Source organism: Hypomesus nipponensis, chromosome 10, assembly GCF_054491055.1.
Source record: "Hypomesus nipponensis isolate SF chromosome 10, ASM5449105v1, whole genome shotgun sequence".
In the NCBI taxonomy this organism is placed as follows: domain Eukaryota; kingdom Metazoa; phylum Chordata; class Actinopteri; order Osmeriformes; family Osmeridae; genus Hypomesus; species Hypomesus nipponensis.
In genome coordinates, this window is record NC_140370.1 from 17,559,820 (window position 1) to 17,579,307 (window position 19,488).

General features: G+C 49.6%; 2 protein-coding genes across 10 annotated transcripts; one reads left to right on the forward strand and one right to left on the reverse strand.

Moving 5' to 3' along the window:
• Positions 1–513: 513 nt before the first annotated feature.
• Positions 514–8,814, reverse strand: LOC146272088 (calponin-3-like). 3 transcript variants are annotated; one of them, XM_084708173.1, is made up of 7 exons: positions 8,272–8,385; positions 3,109–3,230; positions 2,855–2,921; positions 2,593–2,730; positions 1,663–1,779; positions 1,086–1,232; positions 514–1,002 (listed from the first exon to the last, which is right to left on the reverse strand). In XM_084708173.1, the coding sequence occupies exons 2-7, from the start codon at positions 3,162–3,164 to the stop codon at positions 583–585; spliced, it is 945 nt and encodes a 314-aa protein (XP_084564299.1). In that variant the 5' UTR covers positions 3,165–3,230; positions 8,272–8,385; the 3' UTR covers positions 514–582. The 3 variants fall into 3 exon arrangements, with proteins under 3 accessions (XP_084564299.1, XP_084564298.1, XP_084564297.1); XM_084708172.1 differs by lacking the exon at positions 8,272–8,385 and adding an exon at positions 3,518–3,806; XM_084708171.1 differs by lacking the exon at positions 8,272–8,385 and adding an exon at positions 8,589–8,814 and having other exon boundaries at positions 515–1,002.
• A 1,697-nt stretch (positions 8,815–10,511) lies between these two features.
• Positions 10,512–19,221, forward strand: LOC146272089 (TLC domain-containing protein 4-B-like). Of its 7 annotated transcripts, XM_084707209.1 has the most exons (9): positions 11,626–11,738; positions 11,903–11,928; positions 12,563–12,636; positions 13,879–14,042; positions 14,247–14,336; positions 14,913–14,971; positions 15,339–15,433; positions 17,188–17,261; positions 17,371–19,221. In XM_084707209.1, exons 4-9 carry the CDS (start codon positions 13,888–13,890, stop codon positions 17,705–17,707), a joined length of 810 nt encoding a protein of 269 aa, XP_084563335.1. In that variant the 5' UTR covers positions 11,626–11,738; positions 11,903–11,928; positions 12,563–12,636; positions 13,879–13,887; the 3' UTR covers positions 17,708–19,221. The 7 variants fall into 7 exon arrangements, with proteins under 7 accessions (XP_084563336.1, XP_084563338.1, XP_084563335.1 ...); XM_084707210.1 differs by lacking the exon at positions 11,903–11,928 and having other exon boundaries at positions 10,512–11,738; XM_084707212.1 differs by lacking the exons at positions 11,903–11,928; positions 12,563–12,636 and having other exon boundaries at positions 10,512–11,738.
• Positions 19,222–19,488: the final 267 nt, after the last annotated feature.

Sequence of the window (19,488 nt, forward strand, 5' to 3'; positions counted from 1 at the left end):
AGAATGACTTTCAGAGTTCTAGAATGACTTTCGGATATCTAGAATGCTTCTCAGAGTTCTGGAATGTTTCTAAGATTTCTGGAATGCCAGTGATTTCTATCAGTTCTAGAATGTCAGTGATCTTTCAGTTCTATAAAGTGTGATCTTTCAGAGTTCTGGAATGTGGATGAATCTTAACAGATCTGGAATGTAAGAGTTCATACGAAGCAAAAAGCTGATAAGATGGCACATTATATACAATACCACCCTGGTAGCAAAATACTGACCCTCTAGTTGAAGAGCAGAAGAGAAGTACAAGAGTAAAACAAGTCAAACGTGCTTATAAAAGAGTAGCAAGCAGATTAAAGGTCTTGCTCTGCAAACAACATCAGCATTCTCACAACCACGTTATATACAGTGGAGAGAAGTCAACTCTACTTCACTACAAACTGCACGTCCAGGTGGACCCACAGCACCTGGACACGGCCTCCTTCACACCCTGGGGGGGGGGGGGGGGGGTATGTAGCTGGGACTGGTTAAGGGGAGGCTGGGGCAGGGTGGTGATGGGGGGTAGGGGGGCCAGAGGGGGGGCGTGGTGTCAGTCTAGTAGTGCCTCTCCTCTCCGTAGAGCCCCCTATACTGGTGGTGATTCTGGTACCCCTCCTCCTCCTCATCTTCCTCCTCCTCGGGGCCGTTGCCGTGGCGACAGCGAAGCTCCGCCTGGTATTCGCTGTCGCTGACCTCCGAGCCGTTGGTGGCCGGCGTGCCCAGGCTGCCGTTGCCGCGGTATCCGGCGGTGGGGGAGGGGGAGGCGGCGGTGGGGGAGGCGGGGGAGGAGGGGGAGGAGGAGGGGCAGTACTTGGGGTCGTAGACCTGCCTGCCCAGCCCGTATACGCTCATCCCGCTCTGGGACGCCAGCTTGTTGGTGCCCATCTGGAGGGAGATGGTGGAGCTGTCCAGAGGCTGCAGCGCCATCTTGTGGTCAAACACGCCTCGCCTGGTCCCTGGGGCCGACATACCTGCCTGGGGGAGGGGGGGGGGGGGGTTAAAATACTGTGTGTGTATTTGTGCATCTCTGTTAGTGTATGTGTGTGTGTGTGTCAGACCTGGCTGGCCCCCTTGTTAGTGCCCATCTGGAGGGAGATGGTGGTCTGGTCGTAGGGCTTGTCTGTCTGGGATCTGGGGTCGTACAGGTGCCTCCTTGTCCCATATGCTGTCATACCCGACTGGCTCGCACACTGGTTGGTCCCCATCTGGTACACACACACACACACACACACAGGGACAGACACACTCAGACCCAGTATGATGACACACCATCCAGTATGTGTGTGTTCCTGTTAGTGCTGTCAGTTTAACGCGTTATTAACGGCGTTAACGCAAACCCATTTTAACAGCGCAACGTTTTGAGTGGTGAGACGCCGAAATGGATGCCAATAATACTCTGAATGGAAAGTTTACGATTAAAAAGTTGCCAAATGGTCCCATTGACAAGAGAAAAATGATCTGTGTGAAATTATTGGACAAAAAGAAATCAAGGGACATTTAGAATAAATGTGCGATTAATTGCGATTAATTGCGAATTAACTATGACATTAATGCGATTAATTATTTTAATTGTTTGACAGCACTAGTTCCTTTGTGTGTTCCTGTGTGTGTGTTTGTGTGTGCTTGTCATTCTACCTGCAGTCCGATGACACACTGTCCAGACTTGAGCTTGTCCTTGTCAAAGTGGCATGTCCTCTTGTCGGAGTACTTCACCCCGATGTCTATGCTGCTGCCTGAACCCCTGGTCTTATCCTGCACACACACACACACACGTTACCTGCATGTCTATACTGCTGCCTGGACCCTGGGGCCAGCTGCATCATAATAGACCTAGTCTTAGACTTAAATGCAACTTTAAGTCCGACTTGCCATAGACACTTCAATGTACCTGTTGCATAAGCTTTAAGATCAGTGACTAACGTAAGACTGACTTAGATAGCCTGTTGCGCTTTGCATTACGGGTAAAATAAGACACTTCACGAAAAAGAAAAGATGGCGGACAAAACAGCGACACTTAACATTTAAACCTGATGAAAACGTATATCCGTTGGAGGAATACAACATTGAAAAAGTTGTCTAATTAACAAATAGTGTATGCGTTTTTAAGCTTCTTCTTTTAACCCCAACGCTATTTCCATTTATCAACAACTCAAACGCAGATGGCTGGTGCTAGCGTCAATAAAGTGAGTTATGTTGTCATCTACCACTCGTTTAATAAAACATTTTACTCTGCGGAAAAGCAGAACCCAGTCAACATTTTCTGCAGTTACAAATAACACACTTAATTCCTTTAGTAATAAATTATGCTAAGATAATGACGTAGCCTACTAACAGATCGTTGGCATAGCAATTCAGCCCTTACCGCAAGGTTTAGCCAGGGGAAGAGGTGGCTAACTTTTTTACCTCAAATTAAGTCAGTCTTACTATTTATGCAACAGATAAGCTTAGTTAAACTAGTCTAACCTGACAATTTAAGACAGTCTAAGGCTAAGACCAGTCTTGAGCTAAGTTTATGCAACTGGCCCCTGGTCTCATCCTGGGAGAGGATCACACACACAGACCTACCATGCTGGCCAGGGCCAGTAGTGTGCTCTGGACCTGGGTCATGTTGCCGCTCTCAAACAGGTCATTGGCCTCGAAGATGTCGTGAGGTTTCACCCCAAACCTTATGATGGACCTGATGAAGTTCCCCAGGTTCTCCAGCTGGAACAGGACCCTTTGTGTTACCACGCTGTGTGTGTGTGTGTATACAGTATGTGTGTGTATACAGTATGTGAGTGTGTGTGTGTGTGTAAACAGTATGTGTGTGTGTGTGTGTGTATGCTACCTTGTGCCAGTTGAGCTGGGTGTGATGTATCTTCTTGACAGAGCCAGGCTGCAGTTTGTTTATCAGCCTGCAGGGAGCAGCAGAACACAATCAGTCTTGTTAGTTATCAACAACACAAACAACCGTTATGTTGCTCCTAGTGTTTTCTTACTAGAGTATTATTACTTGAACACTCTCTCTCACACACGCCCCCTCCCCCTCCCTCTCTCCCCCTCTCTGTCTCTCTGTCTCACACACACACAGTGGGGTCCTACTCGCAGAGGATGACTCCGTCTCTCAGGCCTCTCTGGAAGCTGTCTCCGATGGGCATCCCCGTCACCTCCTCGATCCAGAACCTCAACTCCTCCTCCTTCTGGACGTCATACTTCAGAGCAATCTGACGAGGGGGGAGGGAGAGAGAGGGGGGGGAGAGATAGAGGGGGGGGGGAGAGAGAGGGGGGGAGAGAGAGAGAGGGGGAGAGAGAGCGAGAGAGAGGGGGGAGAAAGAAAGGGGGGACCAGAGAGAGAGGGGGGAGAAAGAGAGAGAGAGAGAGGGGGGGGAAAGAGAGAGAGGGGGGGTAGAGAGAGAGGGGGGAGAGAGAGTCATGACATTGAAGCCTCAAAGCTTCCTCGGCCTGGGCTGGGAGCCAACTACGGTCATGGAGACAGGAAATGACACGGAACTTTGACCTCTTCCTGAACCCAGAGGCTGGATAACCTCTGCACAGGATCTCCTGGAGAACCTGAGTGATGTTCTCCACCAGCTACACGCTCTCCTCTCCTATTCTGTCAGTCTTAGAGTTCTCCTGAACAACAGGCGGCGGTTCTCCACGCTTCTTCTACCTCCAGAGAACACAGATTTCCCCCTGCAGTAGAAACTACTGTCAGATGTGTGTCTGTCTGATAGACTAAACAGGCAAACTGGCTGGTTGTTTAACTGGCTGATACTGGTGATCCTCTCATCAGCACTTTCCCATAGACCTGGAATGCAGTTCACACACACACACACACACAGAGCCCCCCCCCACACACACACACACACACAGAGCCACACACACCTCCCCACCGTGCCCACAAAATTCACATCACCATGACTAAGACTGGATTACCACACTGGCAATGTGCGGTCAGAACAGCCTCTATTCAAGGTCCGTGTGTGTGTGTGTGTTGTTGAGTAAGAGTTGTGTGTTTAGGGGGGAGGTCAGGGATAGAAGTTAAAGAGATCTCTCGTCTGCAATTCATTAATCCAAACACACACACACAGTCGCACACACACGCAAATAAGCTGCAGGTTTTCCAGGTTAAGAGTCATCTGTCTCAGTACCCACTCTCTCGACACACACACGAACACACACAAACACACAGCACACACAGCTCATCCATCACCCACACGTTAGGCCTGACCTGAGAGAGAGAGAGAGAGAGACAGAGAGAGAGACAGAGAGAGAGAGAGAGACAGAGAGAGAGAGAGACAGAGAGAGAGAGAGAGAGAGAGAGAGAGAGAGAGAGACAGAGAGAGAGACAGAGAGACAGAGAGAGAGAGAGAGAGAGAGAGAGAGAGAGAGAGAGAGACAGAGAGACAGAGAGAGACAGAGACAGAGAGAGAAGCACTCTTCACTCACAGCAGGACTGCAAAGACCAAAAGTCTTCAGCCTTCTTTGAAGTCGCTAAGGAGGGAACAACTGATGTCATGTTCCTCAGAGCTTTCACCATTAAGGGGTCAGGGGTCAGGGGTCATGGGGGAGGTTGGGGAAAGTGACTCACACTAAAGACACTAACACTGTAGACTTCACTAGGGGGTTCACAACAGTGAGACCCACAGACCCACACACAGAGAGTTTCACATGGGAGAGGAAGAGGGGAGGACAGAGAGAGGAGAGGAGGGGAGGACAGAGAGAGGAGGAGGGGAGGACAGAGAGAGGAGGAGGGGAGGACAGAGAGGAGAGAGACCATAGGGGAGGGGAGGACAGAGAGAGGAGAGGCCATAGGGGAGGGGAGGACAGAGAGAGGAGGAGGGGAGGACAGAGAGAGGAGGAGGGGAGGACAGAGAGGAGAGAGACCATAGGGGAGGGGAGGACAGAGAGAGGAGAGGCCATAGGGGCTCTAGTAGACAATAGTTTCAGTGTTTTAGAACCTGAAGGAAACGAGGGAGGACATGTCAACTGTTTATTGATTCATCTTTTCCTCTGAACCCTCTCCTCCTCCTCTTCCCCCTCCCCTTTCCTCCCCTCCTCCTCTTCGCCCTCTCCTCCCCTCTTCCCCCTCCCCTCTCCTCCTCCTCTTCCTCTTCCCCCTCCCCTCTCCTCCCCTCCTCCTCTTCGCCCTCCCTTCTCCTCCTCTTTCCTTTCCCTCCCCTCATCTCCTCTCCCCCCTCCTGTCGACAGTGATAACATTTCCTGGTGGATGTGTGGAGGATAAAGGGAACCATCTGGACAATATAAAAAAGCTAAGAAGAGAGAGGGAAGAGGGGACGAAGACAGGGAGACAGGGGAGAGACATGAGAGAGACAGGGGAGAGACATGAGAGAGACAGGGGAGAGACATGAGAGAGACAGGAGAGAGGTACATGAGAGAGACATGAGAGAGACATGAGAGAGACAAGAGAGAGACAGGAGAGGTACATGAGAGAGACATGAGAGAGACAGGAGAGAGAGACATGAGAGAGACAAGAGAGAGACAGGAGAGAGACAAGAGAGAGACAAGAGAGAGACAGGAGAGAGGTACATGAGAGAGACATGAGAGGTACATGAGAGGTACATGAGGGACCAGTAACACTGTTGGAGGAGACACAGGAGGGTGGGTCAACTCAGTCCCTGAGGGAGGGAGAGGGAGGAGCGAGGGAGAGTGAGGGAGGGAGGCTGTCAGCACTATTCAGATAGGAACAACATCTGCCTTCCTGACAGAACAAACACCAGAGAGATGTTGTAAGGGCAGATACACAACACACACATGCTACACACACATGCAAAAAAGCACATTTACAATGATCACACATACACTTGTTATCTACACACACACACACACACACACACACTATCTACACACACACACACACACGCACACACACACAGGCCCCTGGTCTATTTTGGGTCCAGAGGCTACGGATCAGCAGATGTTCTCAAGGTCTTATCAGGTTATCAGACAGGACCAGTAACACATGCTACAGGAGCTAAAGGCTATAAGAGCACATGCTACAGGAGCTAAAGGCTATAGGAGCAAATGCTACAGTAGTTAAAGGCTATAGGAGCACATGCTACAGGAGCTAAAGGCTATAGGAGCACATGCTACAGGAGCTAAAGGCTATAGGAGCACATGCTACAGGAGCTAAAGGCTATAGGAGCAAATGCCACAGGAGCTAAAGGCTATAGGAGCAAATGCCACAGGAGCTAAAGGCTATAGGAGCACATGCTACAGGAGCTAAAGGCTATAGGAGCACATGCTACAGTAGAAACAGGCTATAGGAGCACATGCTACAGTAGAAACGGGCTATAGGAGCACATGCTACAGTAGAAACAGGCTATAGCAGAACTATAGCAGAACAGCAGGTACTTGAGGTAAATGAGGGGGCCAAGGCCCCCCCGGGCCCTCTTGTGGCAACGCCCCTGCTCTAGAGAGACCAGACACCTCTCTGTGTCTGGTCTCCACCCCCCCACCCTCAACCCCCATCTCCCTTTCTCCCCCTCTCCCCCTCTCTCTCTCTCCCTAAGGACAGAGGTCACTCTACCAAACAGAAGTTTCATATCACAGACAGGACCTAGCCAATCAGGTCAAATCCCTTCCAACCCAGTGGCATCAGGAAATGAATTATTGACAGAGTTGCTATGAAGTTGCTATGGAGGGCTAACCCCCTCCAGTACATAATATCACTCATATAGACCATAATAACCCGCTGATCACTTCCTGGAAAAACATTTCTAAGTGTTGTTTCATGTTAATATGCCAACCGCAATGTGGGAAAGAGGAGCAGGGAGAAGAGGAATCCTCCTCTTTAACTCCTCCTCCTCTCTATCCCCCCTCTCTCTCTCTTCTCCTCCTCCCTCTCCCCCCTCTCACTTCTCCTTCTCTCTCTCGTATCCCATGGGAGTGCACTCTCTCTCTTCTCCTCCTCTCTCTCCCCCCTCTCTCTCTCTTCTCCTCCTCTCTCCCCTCCTCTCTCTCTCTTCTCCTTCTCTCTCCCCCTCTCTCTCTCTTGTCCTCCTCTCTCCCCCCTCTCTCTTATCTCCTTCTCTCTCTCCCCTCTCTCTCTCTTCTCCTCCTCTCTCTCCCTCTCTCTCTCTTCTCCTCCTCTCTCTCCCCCCCTCTCTCTCTTCTCCTCCTCTCTCCCCCCTCTCTCTCTCTCTCTTCTTCCTAGCGCCAGCCAAGCGGCAGACAATCAGAACAGTAGAACAGAGAGGAGAAATCTAGAACTAAAACTGTAGAACTGCCAGAACACTCCAGAACTAGAACATGGAAACCAGCCTTCAGTGGGTCGGTAAGGGCTGGCACTGCAGACCTCCTGGCATTCACCATGGAAAATCCCTCTCCCCCCCTCTCTGTCTCTCTTTCTTCTCCCTCCCCCCCCCTCTCCCTTTCTCCCTCTCCCCCCCTCTCTGTCTCTCTTTCTCCCTCTCCCCCCCTCTCTGTCTCTCTTTCTCCCTCTCCCCCCCCCTCTCCCTTTCTCTCTCCATCACTTGTTTCTCTGTGTCTGTTCTTGTCTGTGTTTCTCTCTCTCTGTCTGTCTCTCCTCTCAATTTCCAGTTCCTTCTTTGCCTGTCTCATTCTCTCATCTATTGATCTGTTTTCTCATCTGTGTATGTGTCTCCAGACAGACTGTCTCTCTCTCCCTCTCTCTCTCTCCCTCTATCTCTCTGCAGACAGACAGCATCCTATGAAGATGTTAAGCAGGACCAGTGACTAGTGACCAGTCTAGCTGGTTACCATGGTGAAGTGGAGGGGTGGGGCCTGAAAAGGAGACAGACTGACCACCATGAACAGCATGTGTGTTTCTACACACACACACACACACACACCTGCATTCAGATGTTGACACACAGGCAGAGGCCATGACATGTGGCATAGCCACACACACACACACACACACACACAGAAGAGATGGATGTACACTGCACACACACACGGAGAGCAAAGCGCCCCCTTCTCCCTCACGTGTGAGGCTCCGCCCCCGGTGTCAGGGTAACAAAGCCATGGCCTTGCCGCTGCCATTCATCACCTCCAACTTTCATCTCCCTCTCTTTAGACCCCGCGGCGCTCGAGCCCCAAACGCCGACCACGACAGAAGGTCTCGTGGTGGTGACATTTACACCTATCGCTGGGCTCCTTGTTGCGCAATAACCACCATGTCGCACTCGTGAAAAAACACAGAACGTTAAAGAATATTTTTTGTTCAAACTTTTTTTAACCCGGATTGAAGGGATATTTTTCTCATACTAGCTCACGTACCGTTCCAAGTTCTAGACTGTGCAGTTGTATCCGTTGACTTGTACGCCATTGGAGCAGTGCGCGTCAGTATAAATGTCGTTGTAAGTAGACAATCACACATTCATCACCTACACAATGACCCGTCTGACCAGTGTGAGCATCGGGGTCTGTTTTGACGGACGTGGCACAACATCGCATCTGTATGATTCGGTACAGGACTGTAAATCAGGGCGAAATAACCACCAACCCAACACATGCGATGGTTGTGGTGTTTATTATTCAATGTTCTGTTGAAAAATACATTCAAACCTCTTCGGCAATGGAGGCCCTTCTCTTACCTTGTTTCTTAACTCTGCCGTCAGTCCGTAAACGGGTCCCTTGTTAAACTGAGTCATTTTCCCGTTACAAGTCAGTCGGTTTGCAACAAAAGTTGCGTTTTCTCTGGTGTATTTTTTGTTACAAGGGTGCAAGTTTCGTGAGCATGCGTAAAGAGAGACAAGTTAAATCCGGCTGGTTCCCCCGTAGCCGAAAAGTGCAGCTCGCGAGGCTAAATGGGTAAAACCAAAAGCTTTTGCTCAGAAAAGTTCTCTCGCGCTGCGAATCTTCTTCTCGACCCCCCCCCCCCCAAAAAAAAACCTCGGCAGAGGACCAAGGATTGTCCAATCAGCATGCACGGTGGCTTTCCTGGCGTCACTAGGTAAGGGCTTTTTCGGTCTTACTGTATAACCAATTATCATCCCAGTGTGCACGAGTGTAAGAATAACTACATGTTCACGAAGACACTTTCTTCCAATGAGACGTACTGGGGGGATTTGAACCCTCCGATCTCTTGATCTGCAGCCAACGATTTACCTCTCAGTTATAACCATTAAGAAAGTTAAAAATGCCGGTTACAAATCGGGAGGCGTTATTGGGAAAACCTCCATGTTACAAAACTGTTTTAGTCAAAGTTTAAGCTGCCAAAACGGACATGATCATGTATGTTTGTGTTGCAATACTGTTACAGTCTATTCAGATCATATGTTATTATTATGACACACACAGTGTCAGTGCATCCTTATGTAGCCTGTATAGTCTTTTTGAAGCTATGAAGTTATGACACACACACACACATACACACACACACACACACACATACACGCACTCTGGGAGACTACAGCTCTGTTTGGGTTATTTTCAGGATGAGCAGTTTCTGCCAGCAAGTTTCCATTGTGGACCTCCTTCCTGTTTATGGTGACCACGGTCCCATAGCTGTATGTGTGTGTGTAAGGAGCGTCGGTGTGTGTATGTGTGTGTGTAGGGGGGGGGGAGGCATGTGGGAGAGGGTGGTGTGTGTGTGTGGGGGGGGGCATGTGGGAGAGGGTGGTGTGTGTGTGTGTGTGTGTAGGGGGGGGGGCATGTGGGAGAGGGTGGTGTGTGTGTGGGGGGGGGGGCATGTGGGAGAGGGTGGTGTGTGTGTGTGGGGGGGGGCATGTGGGAGAGGGTGGTGTGTGTGTGTGGGGGGGGGGGAGGCATGTGGGAGAGGTTGGTGTGTGTGTGTGGGGGGCATGTGGGAGAGGGTGGTGTGTGTGTGTGTGTGTGTAGGGGGGGGGGGCATGTGGGAGAGGGTGGTGTGTGTGGGGGGGGGGGGGCATGTGGGAGAGGGTGGTGTGTGTGTGTGGGGGGGGGCATGTGGGAGAGGGTGGTGTGTGTGTGGGGGGGGGGCATGTGGGAGAGGGTGGTGTGTGTGTGTGGGGGGGGGCATGTGGGAGAGGGTGGTGTGTGTGTGGGGGGGGGGGAGGCATGTGGGAGAGGGTGGTGTGTGTGTAGGGGAAGGGGGGCATGTGGGAGAGGGTGGTGTGTGTGTGTGTGGGGGGGGGGGAGGCATGTGGGAGAGGGTGGTGTGTGTGTGTGGGGGCATGTGGGAGAGGGTGGTGTGTGTGTGTGGGGGGGGAGGCATGTGGGAGAGGGTGGTGTGTGTGTGTGGGGGGGGGAGGCATGTGGGAGAGGGTGGTGTGTGTGTGGGGGGGGGGGAGGCATGTGGGAGAGGGTGGTGTGTGTGTGTGGGGGCATGTGGGAGAGGGTGGTGTGTGTGTGTGGGGGGGGGGAGGCATGTGGGAGAGGGTGGTGTGTGTGTGGGGGGGGGGAGGCATGTGGGAGAGGGTGGTGTGTGTGTGTGGGGGCATGTGGGAGAGGGTGGTGTGTGTGTGTGGGGGGGGAGGTATGTGGGAGAGGGTGGTGTGTGTGTGTGTGTGGGGGGGGAGGTATGTGGGAGAGGGTGGTGTGTGTGTGTGTGTGTCCTGACAGGGTGGTCTGTTCATTCTGTGAAGTCATTTATCTACAGGACTCAAGCAGGACTCAGGAGGGCATTGAATCCCCAAGTTCTCCCCAGTTCCCCTCTTTTCCTTCTCCTCTCCTCTTTCCTCAACCCAGCCAGGAAATGAACCAGGACATGAACATATTAACCAGGAAATTAACAAGGATATGAACATATTAACCAGGAAATGAACCCAAATGACAGTGAAACAGACCTGGCTTAGGGGCTGAGGGAGAAAGGAAGGATTAGAGGAAAACATACAATATATCCTTGTCATGTTCACACATATTGTCACAAGCAGACAAGCCACAAAAATACACACACAAAACATCAACCAGGAAAAGCTTGGTTGCCCAACCAGCTCTGCTCCATCTCCTAAGGATTGTGGGAGTTGGAGTACTAATCTCAGGACGTTTAGATCCTACATGGTCATCGTCACATCTCTGGGTATGCCAAGTCACGCACGATACACACAAACACACGCATGTACACACTCATGCACACAGGTGAACACACAGAAACATACATACACACAAAAACACACATTTATATACATACATATATTCATACATACAGAAACACACATACTGTAAATATACATACATAAATATACATACGCGCACACAGAGTAGGGTCCTATAGTCTGAGACGACATTGAACATTTAATGTGGGATTGAAGACCAGGCCAAGCATGGAGGCAGGAAGCCATCTCCAGGAGGAAGGTGTCTCTTCACAGAGAGCACCCTCTAGTGGTGAATATGGAACATGACATCTGTGATCTGGCCTGGTCAAGTATAAGGTCAGATCTGAAACAGGACAGTATTATTTTAGTATGGTAATGCATTGTTTTATAGTAGCTAAACAGTGTAAGTTGTTTTTTTGCGTAAGAAGGCTACAGTAGACCTATGTTGATGTACAAATTACACAGTAAAAATGTCACAACAAAACGTAATTGTTTGTCACTTTGTTTTTTGTTTGTTTTACAAGCAATGTCATAACGGGTTTCACAGAAGCCCACAGATAAGGACAAAGGCCTCATGAATGACTAAACCACGGTGATTTCACTTATGCTCAGTGGTTTCTAGCATTCGCTTTATGCTATCTGGGTTGTTGGTCTGACTGGTTGAGCATGCCCTTCACTGGTCTGGTTGGTTGCCAGTTGGGTGACTGGGAGGACAGGCATCCAGATCAGGTGAGTACTGGAACACACAATAAACATCCTGTTTGTTTGTTGTTTTGTTAATGACACACTTCACCTTGGTAATATCTATTCTGTGTGCTTTTAGTATTTGTGTTATGTTTAGGTGCAATTCTTTCTCTCTCTCTTTTTTTTGTTTGTAATCCATGGACACATAGCAAAGTGAAAGAGCTACAATCAGGAGGTAATACAAATTAAACAAACATTTAAGTATACATTAAACATAACCAAGTGGGATTCTATAACAAAACTACTTAAAACAGTTGTCTTTGGAGTTGCATAATTTCAAGTTTAAGACCTTGTTTTATTACAATTTTGAACGTAGAGGCCACCAGGAAATCCACTTGCTAGCTAGCTAGCACCATTGATGTACTGTAGGGGTTACTATAGGTTACAGTACCGATAGGTTACAGTACCGATGTGTACAGTTATGGTCGTCATACTAGCTACTTACGCCCCCTCTTTCGGTTTAGCTAGTTTAGCTACATGCCTTTCTTCTATCTCTCTCTCTCTCTCTCTCTCTCTCTCTCTCTCTCTCTCTATGTCTCTCTCTCTTTCTTTCAAACACACCCCAAACTCGTTCTCGGGCGGAACCGGTTCACACACATGCACATTTAGACAGAGAGACATATAGAGAGAGATTGTGTGGGATCGACAGCTGATAAAATACTCGGAGTACCTCCCCCATCAGGATAAAATCAATTATGAATTCGTTGCCTTAGCAAGGCTGAGGAGACCATTTCCAGGAAACAGAAGGCAACCTCTGCATCCGCCTCTCTCTTTCATTTTTCGAAAATAAATCTTTTTTTTTTTTGTAGCAAATATGGACCTGAGTTCGTAAGGTTTAAAGTTCGATGAGAATGGGCTCCTCCTGGGATCTGTGACAAACAAGGTAAGATGACATTAACGTCATCGCCGTCTCGTTTGGAAACGCGGTGTTATTTTCAGATGTCTATATTTAGACAGAGATTGTAGCGAGCTTTCAGAGTAGATGGGGTAGAGGACGTTGGCTGGCTAGCCTCTTTGCTACCGTAACGACACGACTAACATATCGCGGTAACTAACGAACGGAAGACTTTATGCAACACGAACGGTGTCAGTTGGTAGCCATTGCCCTAACATATGTGTGCGACCGTTCCTCTGTAAATCACAGCCAGACAAATGTTTCGAAACGGCGGGTGTATATTTATCCCACGCTGCCGTAGCCGACTTGCCTTGAAACGTAGCTGTCACATTACTCCTGCTTCCGTAATAACCGGGGATGTCTGCAAGGTTATCCGGGCCGCGGGCTGGGTACTGATTGCGCGTTGGTTGTGAGTCCTCGTTTGAGACTTCCAGTTGCCACTAAATCGCAATATGTGAGTTGGTTTCGCATAAGCATTGAAGGGATAGCAAATTTGAATGTAAGTACCCGCTTCTTTGAATTTGATACAGTTTGTCGGCATTGTAAAGTTGTGTTGCTCAGAAGGGTCGACATGTTGATACCAGCCTTAGATTTTGTGTGTGTGTGAGAGACAGACAGACAGACAGAGAAACAGAGACAGAGAGACAGACAGAGAGAGAGACAGAGAGACAGACAGAGAGAGAGACAGAGAGAGAGAGAGAGAGACAGAGAGAGACAGAGACAGAATGTGACTCAGGTTGTAACAGGTTAACAGAGGCAGGGGGGTTTGCTCTCTACAGATGTCACTGGGGGTCCACATGCACACACACAGCCAACTGAACAACTCTGAGAATTATATTCTTAGCACGATGGACTCATACTTTATTTCTTGGAGGCAAAACGAAATGTCCAATGAAAGAAACACACTCACTGACACACACACCTGCTCACAGTATGGAGGGAAAGTGTGTTTGCTTAGCAGTGAAGGAGCCCTGAGTCACTTCTACAGAACCATCAGATATGACATTATGCAAATACTTCATCATGTTGCAAGAGGTAGGAAAAAATGTATTCTCTTTCTTACCCTATGTCCTCATTTTCTCTTTCTGTGTTTCTTTCTTGCACTTTATCTACCCTCTCTCTATCTCTTTCTCTCTCTCTCTTACTCTTTCTCTCTCTCTCTCTCTCTCTCTCTCTCTCTCTCTCTCTCTCTCTCTCTCTCCCTCCCGCACACTGCTTCTCTCTTCACAGTGATTGGCCATGGAGCCCTTCACTCTGCAGGTGCTGGCCATCTCATTGGTCAGTTTGCTGTGTTTCCAGTGGCTGTTCCACAGTGCCAGCCCGTGGTTGTCAGCCAGACTGTGCCCTCGCTATGTCAGTCTCAGGTCCACTAACTCAGTGGAGTGGAACTCCAGGTAGCGCACACACACCTATCCTCACCCCTCCTACCTAGACTCACCTTTTCTCACCCTACCTCTCGTCATTTTCCTCCACACTTCCTGTTAGACCAGGAAGTACTGCTTTAGATCAGACCTGAAATGATACCCTCTGACTGAAATGACTCTTTGCTGTCATGTCGTCTGAAAGCCTACTTCACATTGTGTGTGGTTCTCCTGCAGGACAGTGTCCACTCTTCATGCTGTGATAGTGGGCCTCTTCTGCCTCTACATCCTGCAGTTTGATGACGCTGTCAACGCAGACCCAGTATGGTGAGGCCCCAGACTTATTTGTACTACGACCTGTTATAACACCTGTTTACACTACGATCTGTTACAACACCTGTTTACACTACGACCTGTTATAACACCTGTTTACACTACGACCTGTTATAACACCTGTTGTACACTATGACCTGTTATAACATATGGTTACACTCTGACCTGTTATAACGCCTGTTTACACTATGACCTGTTATAACATATGGTTACACTATGACCTGTTATAACACCTGTTTACATTATGACCTGTTATACACTAGGACCTGTTATGCACTAACTCTACGGATGTGCAAACAAGGTTTATTCCAGTACACATCTATAACACGTGTTGCAGCACTCTTACAAAGTTGTTCTACTGTACTTATTTCAATTTATTTGTAAATCGGTTGACTTAAGGTTTGGTGGTCATTTGTATTTCCATGTTCTTAGAAGCTTTTCACAAACCAACACTCTCTACTTAAAACATGGTGTTTTTGTTTTGAAGGTGAAGGTGGTGTTGTTAGGAGTGTGTTACTATAACAGCATGTTACTATAGCAACCAGCTGTTTGTTGTGACCTGTCTCACAGGGGAGACCCAACGCTGGTCAGGATCAACGTCGCCATAACAACAGGCTACCTGGCATCAGGTGTGTGTGTGCCCCTGTCAGACTGTCTGTCAGACTTCTAGCCTGCCCGTTCAGTGTGTGTGTGTGTAGTCAGCCTTGCTGAGTGTGTGTTCTGTGTGTGTGTGTGTGTGTAGTCAGCCTTGCTGAGTGTGTGTTCTGTGTGTGTGTGTGTGTAGTCAGCCTTGCTGAGTGTGTGTTGAGTGTGTGTGCGTGTAGTCAGCCTTGCTGAGTGTGTGTTCTGTGTGTGTGTGTGTCTGTGTGTAGTCAGCCTTGCTGAGTGTGTGTTCTGTGTGTGTGTGTGTGTCAGTGTGTAGTCAGCCTTGCTGAGTGTGTGTGTGTGTGTGTCAGTGTGTAGTCAGCCTTGCTGAGTGTGTGTTCTGTGTTACAGATATGCTGCTGCTCTGTTTCTATTGGAGGGCCATAGGAGACGCCTATTTCATAGTTCACCACTTGGCGGCGCTGTTTGCTTGCTACTATGTACTGGTGAGTTCCCTACTGTGGAGCGGTGGGACCTGCAGACCTGGAGGAGGTAGACCTAGGCCTTGTCCCATTCCAACACCTGGGACCTACACCCTAGAACCTTCACTATAGGCCTTGTCCCATTTCAACACCTGGGACCGACACCCTAGAACCTTCACTATAGGCCTTGTCCCATTTCAACACCTGGGACTTACACCCTAGAACCTTCACTATAGGCCGTGTCCCATTTCAACACCTGGGACCTACACCCTAGAACCTTCACTATAGGCCTTGTCCCATTCCAACCCGTAGATCCTATATCCTTGGTCTTGTCCCATTCCTACCTTAATCTGCAGTGAGCTACAAAATTAACACGTACTAACTGAACAGGTAGGTGTCCTGACAAGCAGATGACATATTTAGTGTTAATAGCTTGAACTGTGAACTAGAAAGGCTAAATGGAAGTGAGAACAAAGCAGCGTTCTGTAGAGCTGGTCCTCCTAGCTGGTCCTCCTAGCTGGTCCTCTTAGCTGGTCCTCCTAGCTGGTCCTCCTAGCTGGTCCTCTTAGCTGGTCCTCTTAGCTGGTCCTCTTAGCTGGTCCTCCTAGCTGGTCCTCCTAGCTGGTCCTCTTAGCTGGTCCTCCTAGCTGGTCCTCCTAGCTGGTCCTCTTAGCTGGTCCTCCTAGCTGGTCCTCTTAGCTGGTCCTCTTAGCTGGTCCTCCTAGCTGGTCCTCCTAGCTGGTCCTCTTAGCTGGTCCTCTTAGCTGGTCCTCCTAGCTGGTCCTCCTAGCTGATCCTCCTAGCTGGTCCTCCTAGCTGGTCCTCCTAGCTGGTCCTCTTAGCTGGTCCTCCTAGCTGGTCCTCCTAGCTGGTCCTCTTAGCTGGTCCTCCTAGCTGGTCCTCCTAGCTGGTCCTCCTAGCTGGTCCTCCTAGCTGGTCCTCCTAGCTGGTCCTCTTAGCTGGTCCTCCTAACTGGTCCTCTTAGCTGGTCCTCCTAGCTGGTCCTCCTAGCTGGTCCTCTTAGCTGGTCCTCCTAGCTGGTCCTCCTAGCTGGTCTCCACCCCTCCACCTGTGAACAATGAAGGCTGAACACGGAGATAGAATCTAGAGGGATGGCCTCTTCTGGAACATGCTGTTTGGGTTCTAATACGTAAACAGTCCACCCAGTGTTTTCATTGGCCGAGCCCTCCAGCTCTCCTCCAATCAGGTCTGCCGATTCTTCTGCATAACATAAAGCACATCCTGTATGTTGCCTAGTTACAGTATGGACTTACCAGTATCTAGAGGAACCAGTGTTCTGTGTCCTGGACATAGTCCTGTAGCGACACACACATCCTACACAAGTGTGTGTGACCTCCACACACACACGTTCTAACATAAACCTGCAGTCACTCACATTCTAGAACGGATCAACTCACATGACTGCTCACACATTCTACAATTTTCACGTGCATTGGAACACATTCTAGAATATTAGCGTGCACCAACACACATCCTTTCACCCTCTGTGCTCTGAACCCCACCTCGTCCGTTAGATCACAGCCTCTAGTTTGTCCCTCTGAATGTTAAACCAAGTTTCACACGGAAAAACTGGTACCGCTAAACCCTAATGAAGTGTAATAGCAGTTCATACACTGTTATTATCACAGGTGTTGTTATCACAGGTGTTGTTATGTAAAGCGTTGTCCTCAGGTCTACCAACAGACAGTGAAACAGCGCAAATTCTATTTCCTGTTCTGTGGAGTGACTTCCTGTGTGGTGCTGTTTTTGTCCACTAGGGGGAGGGCATGCTGCCGTACTTCGCTAACTTCCGCATGCTGGCTGAGTTCTCCACACCCTGCGTCAACCAGCGGTAGGTGGTCACTGGGACACAGGCACACACACACACACACACACGCATACAACACCCCCCCCCCCCCCCCGTGTAAACAGCCCCCACCCCCCTCTCTCTCCACCCCCAGCTGGTTCTTTGAGGTACTGGGCTACGCCAAGTCCTCCACACCCAACATGATCAACGGCATGGCTATGACCCTAACCTTCTTCCTGGTCCGCGTGGCTGTCATGCCTTTCTACTACAGCCGCATGTGGGCTGTGATTGGCTCAGAGGCGTACTACCGTGTGACCCCAGGGGGGCGGGCCGCCTGGATAGGCCCCTCCCTCTGCCTGGACGTCATGAACTTGCTGTGGATGCACAAGATGGCACGCGGGTGCCTCAGGGTCCTAAAGTCCATCAGTAAACAGTCGCCGGAGAAACTGCCGAAAGGAAGGGTGGCGGTGAGGGAGGGGAGGAGCGACTGAGCCTAGAGAGGAGAGGAGGAGCGACTGAGCCTAAAGAGGAGAGGAGGAGGGATGAAGGGATGAACAGACAACAGAGGAGTGAGGAGAGCGTGGCTCCTGACTCACTTGGACCTTCTGCTGGACTCCTTGTCGTCTGTGTGTGTGTTCGTTCACTTGTGTGTATGTGTGTGTGTGTGTATGCGGATAGGTGTGCGAGAGTGTGTGTGTGTGTGTATATATATATATATATGTGTATAGGTATGTGTTGCTCAAGTCTGTATTCCCTGAAGTGACCTTCTGTAGCACATACATCATGGACTGATGTAGTTTTCCCTGCAACAATGGAAGTGCTCTTAACACAACCAGCCACCCACCTCAACACACAGTAACGCACCACTCCTCACCCCGGCCCTGACCCTAACCCTCCCACCTCACCCCAGCCCTGACCTTAACCCTCCCACCACACCCCGGCCCTGACCCTAACCCTCCCACCACACCCAGGCCCTGACCCTAACCCTCCCACCACACCTCACCCAGGCCCTGACCCTAACCCTCCCACCTCACCACACCCCGGCCCTGACCCTAACCCTCCCACCTCACCCCGGCCCTGACCCTAACCCTCCCACCACACCCAGGCCCTGACCCTAACCCTCCCACCACACCTCACCCAGGCCCTGACCCTAACCCTCCCACCACACCTCACCCAGGCCCTGACCCTAACCCTCCCACCACACCTCACCCAGGCCCTGACCCTAACCCTCCCACCTCACCACACCCCGGCCCTGACCCTAACCCTCCCACCTCACCCAGGCCCTGACCCTAACCCTCCCACCACACCTCACCCAGGCCCTGACCCTAACCCTCCCACCTCACCACACCCCGGCCCTGACCCTAACCCTCCCACCTCACCCAGGCCCTGACCCTAACCCTCCCACCTCACCACTCCTCACCGGACAGACACCTCATCACGATTGTAACTCAGCTCTGCACTCCAGAACCCCCCCCACACACACACCTTAACACTCACACACACACACACATTAACACACACACACACACCTCAATATATATACACGCACACACACCTTAACACACATAACAATTCACGTAGTGGCTTTGAGGTTATTCTGCTTGACTTTTACTGCAGCATCTACAGGGATACCACCCCATCGTGACTCCACACTAGACCGCCCCACACACACACACAAACATCACACACACACACACACATCACACACACACATCACACACACACATCACACACACACACACACATCACACACACACACACATCACACACACACCCTTAACACATAATAACTCACAGCCACAGTGATTCTGATGCTGCTTGACTACTGCAGCATCTACAGGGAAATAAGGAAGTGCAGCGAGGAACCTCTGTGAAAATCCTGCTTTAATGAAAGAAATTACTGTTTTTGTTAAATATGTTTTTAGAAATGATGCTGTCTATAAATAAAGTGATGCTTTAATGTTTATTAAAGCAGCACCGTTTTAAATAAACATGTGGCTATTTATTTGTCTGTGTTTATATGTTTTGTTTGAATGAAATATCATCGACTGTCTCAGCGACACTGTACTATTACACTGTAACTGGGGATTATTGTGTTTTATTTTCAGTAGTCTTAATGAAGATATATTGCAATCAAATTCACAACAAAAAAATATCTACAAGAGGGGGAAGAATTCATAATTTTTTGCTTCTGTATTTAAAACTTTAAAACTGCCATATTGGCCAGTGTTTTGGTCTGGTGTGAAATGGTGGGGATGTCGTCAGAGGAGCA